General features: G+C 34.9%; 1 protein-coding gene across 9 annotated transcripts in view; it reads right to left on the bottom strand.

The window, feature by feature from the left end:
- Nucleotides 1–622, bottom strand: part of LOC106877320 (oxidation resistance protein 1) — a 367,386-nt gene that overhangs the window by 144,970 nt on the left and 221,794 nt on the right. The window contains exon 1 of one of the 9 annotated variants that reach the window (XM_052976269.1): nt 263–412. The exons of the other annotated variants lie outside the window; for them this stretch is intronic. Coding sequence (XP_052832229.1) covers nt 263–323 — 61 coding nt within the window. The 5' untranslated portion in view covers nt 324–412. Of the gene's footprint in view, nt 1–262; nt 413–622 lie in introns of those variants that run through there. 9 annotated transcript variants of the gene reach the window in all.

Here is a 622-nt window from a genome sequence, read left to right as displayed (position 1 = left end):
TATATATATATATATATATATATATATATGTATATATATATGTTCATTTAATGTCTGTTTTCCATACTGGCATAGTTTGTTTATACATACATAAACATATATATAAGCATGCCTGTGTTTATATATATGTGTGTGTGTGTATGTGTAGATATATGCATGTGTTTATATACATATAAATATATACATATGTATATATATGCACATGTGTGTGTCTGAGTATATATATATACACACGTATATATGGAAATGAAAAGGTAATTACCGACATCCTTGATTCGGTTCTGTTTGAAAACGGCATTGATTCTTAAGAGAACAGCAAGCATTGTTGATGAAGAGACCAATAATAACAATAACACAGCCAGCCGTTTCCAGCAGTCGCAGCTACAGACGGCTGCAGACAGACATATGTGCATGGAACAGAGCTGTGCATCAGCAGCTACTGAAGCAAGTCGAACCCCCGAGAGCTGGCAGTTCGATACTGTTTGGCATGTGACCAGATGCAAAGTGAAAAGTTAATATCTTTGGATGGATGGAGAGAGAGAGAGAGAGGAATGTATGGATATGTGCATGTATATATATCTGCATGTGTGTGCTTGCACATAGAGATATACATATATACACA

The sequence above is a fragment of the Octopus bimaculoides genome, chromosome 24 (assembly GCF_001194135.2).
Source record: "Octopus bimaculoides isolate UCB-OBI-ISO-001 chromosome 24, ASM119413v2, whole genome shotgun sequence".
In the NCBI taxonomy this organism is placed as follows: Eukaryota; Metazoa; Mollusca; class Cephalopoda; order Octopoda; family Octopodidae; genus Octopus; species Octopus bimaculoides.
The sequence above is the reverse complement of the archived record's forward strand: the minus strand, read 5'-3'. Positions and strand labels throughout refer to the sequence as shown.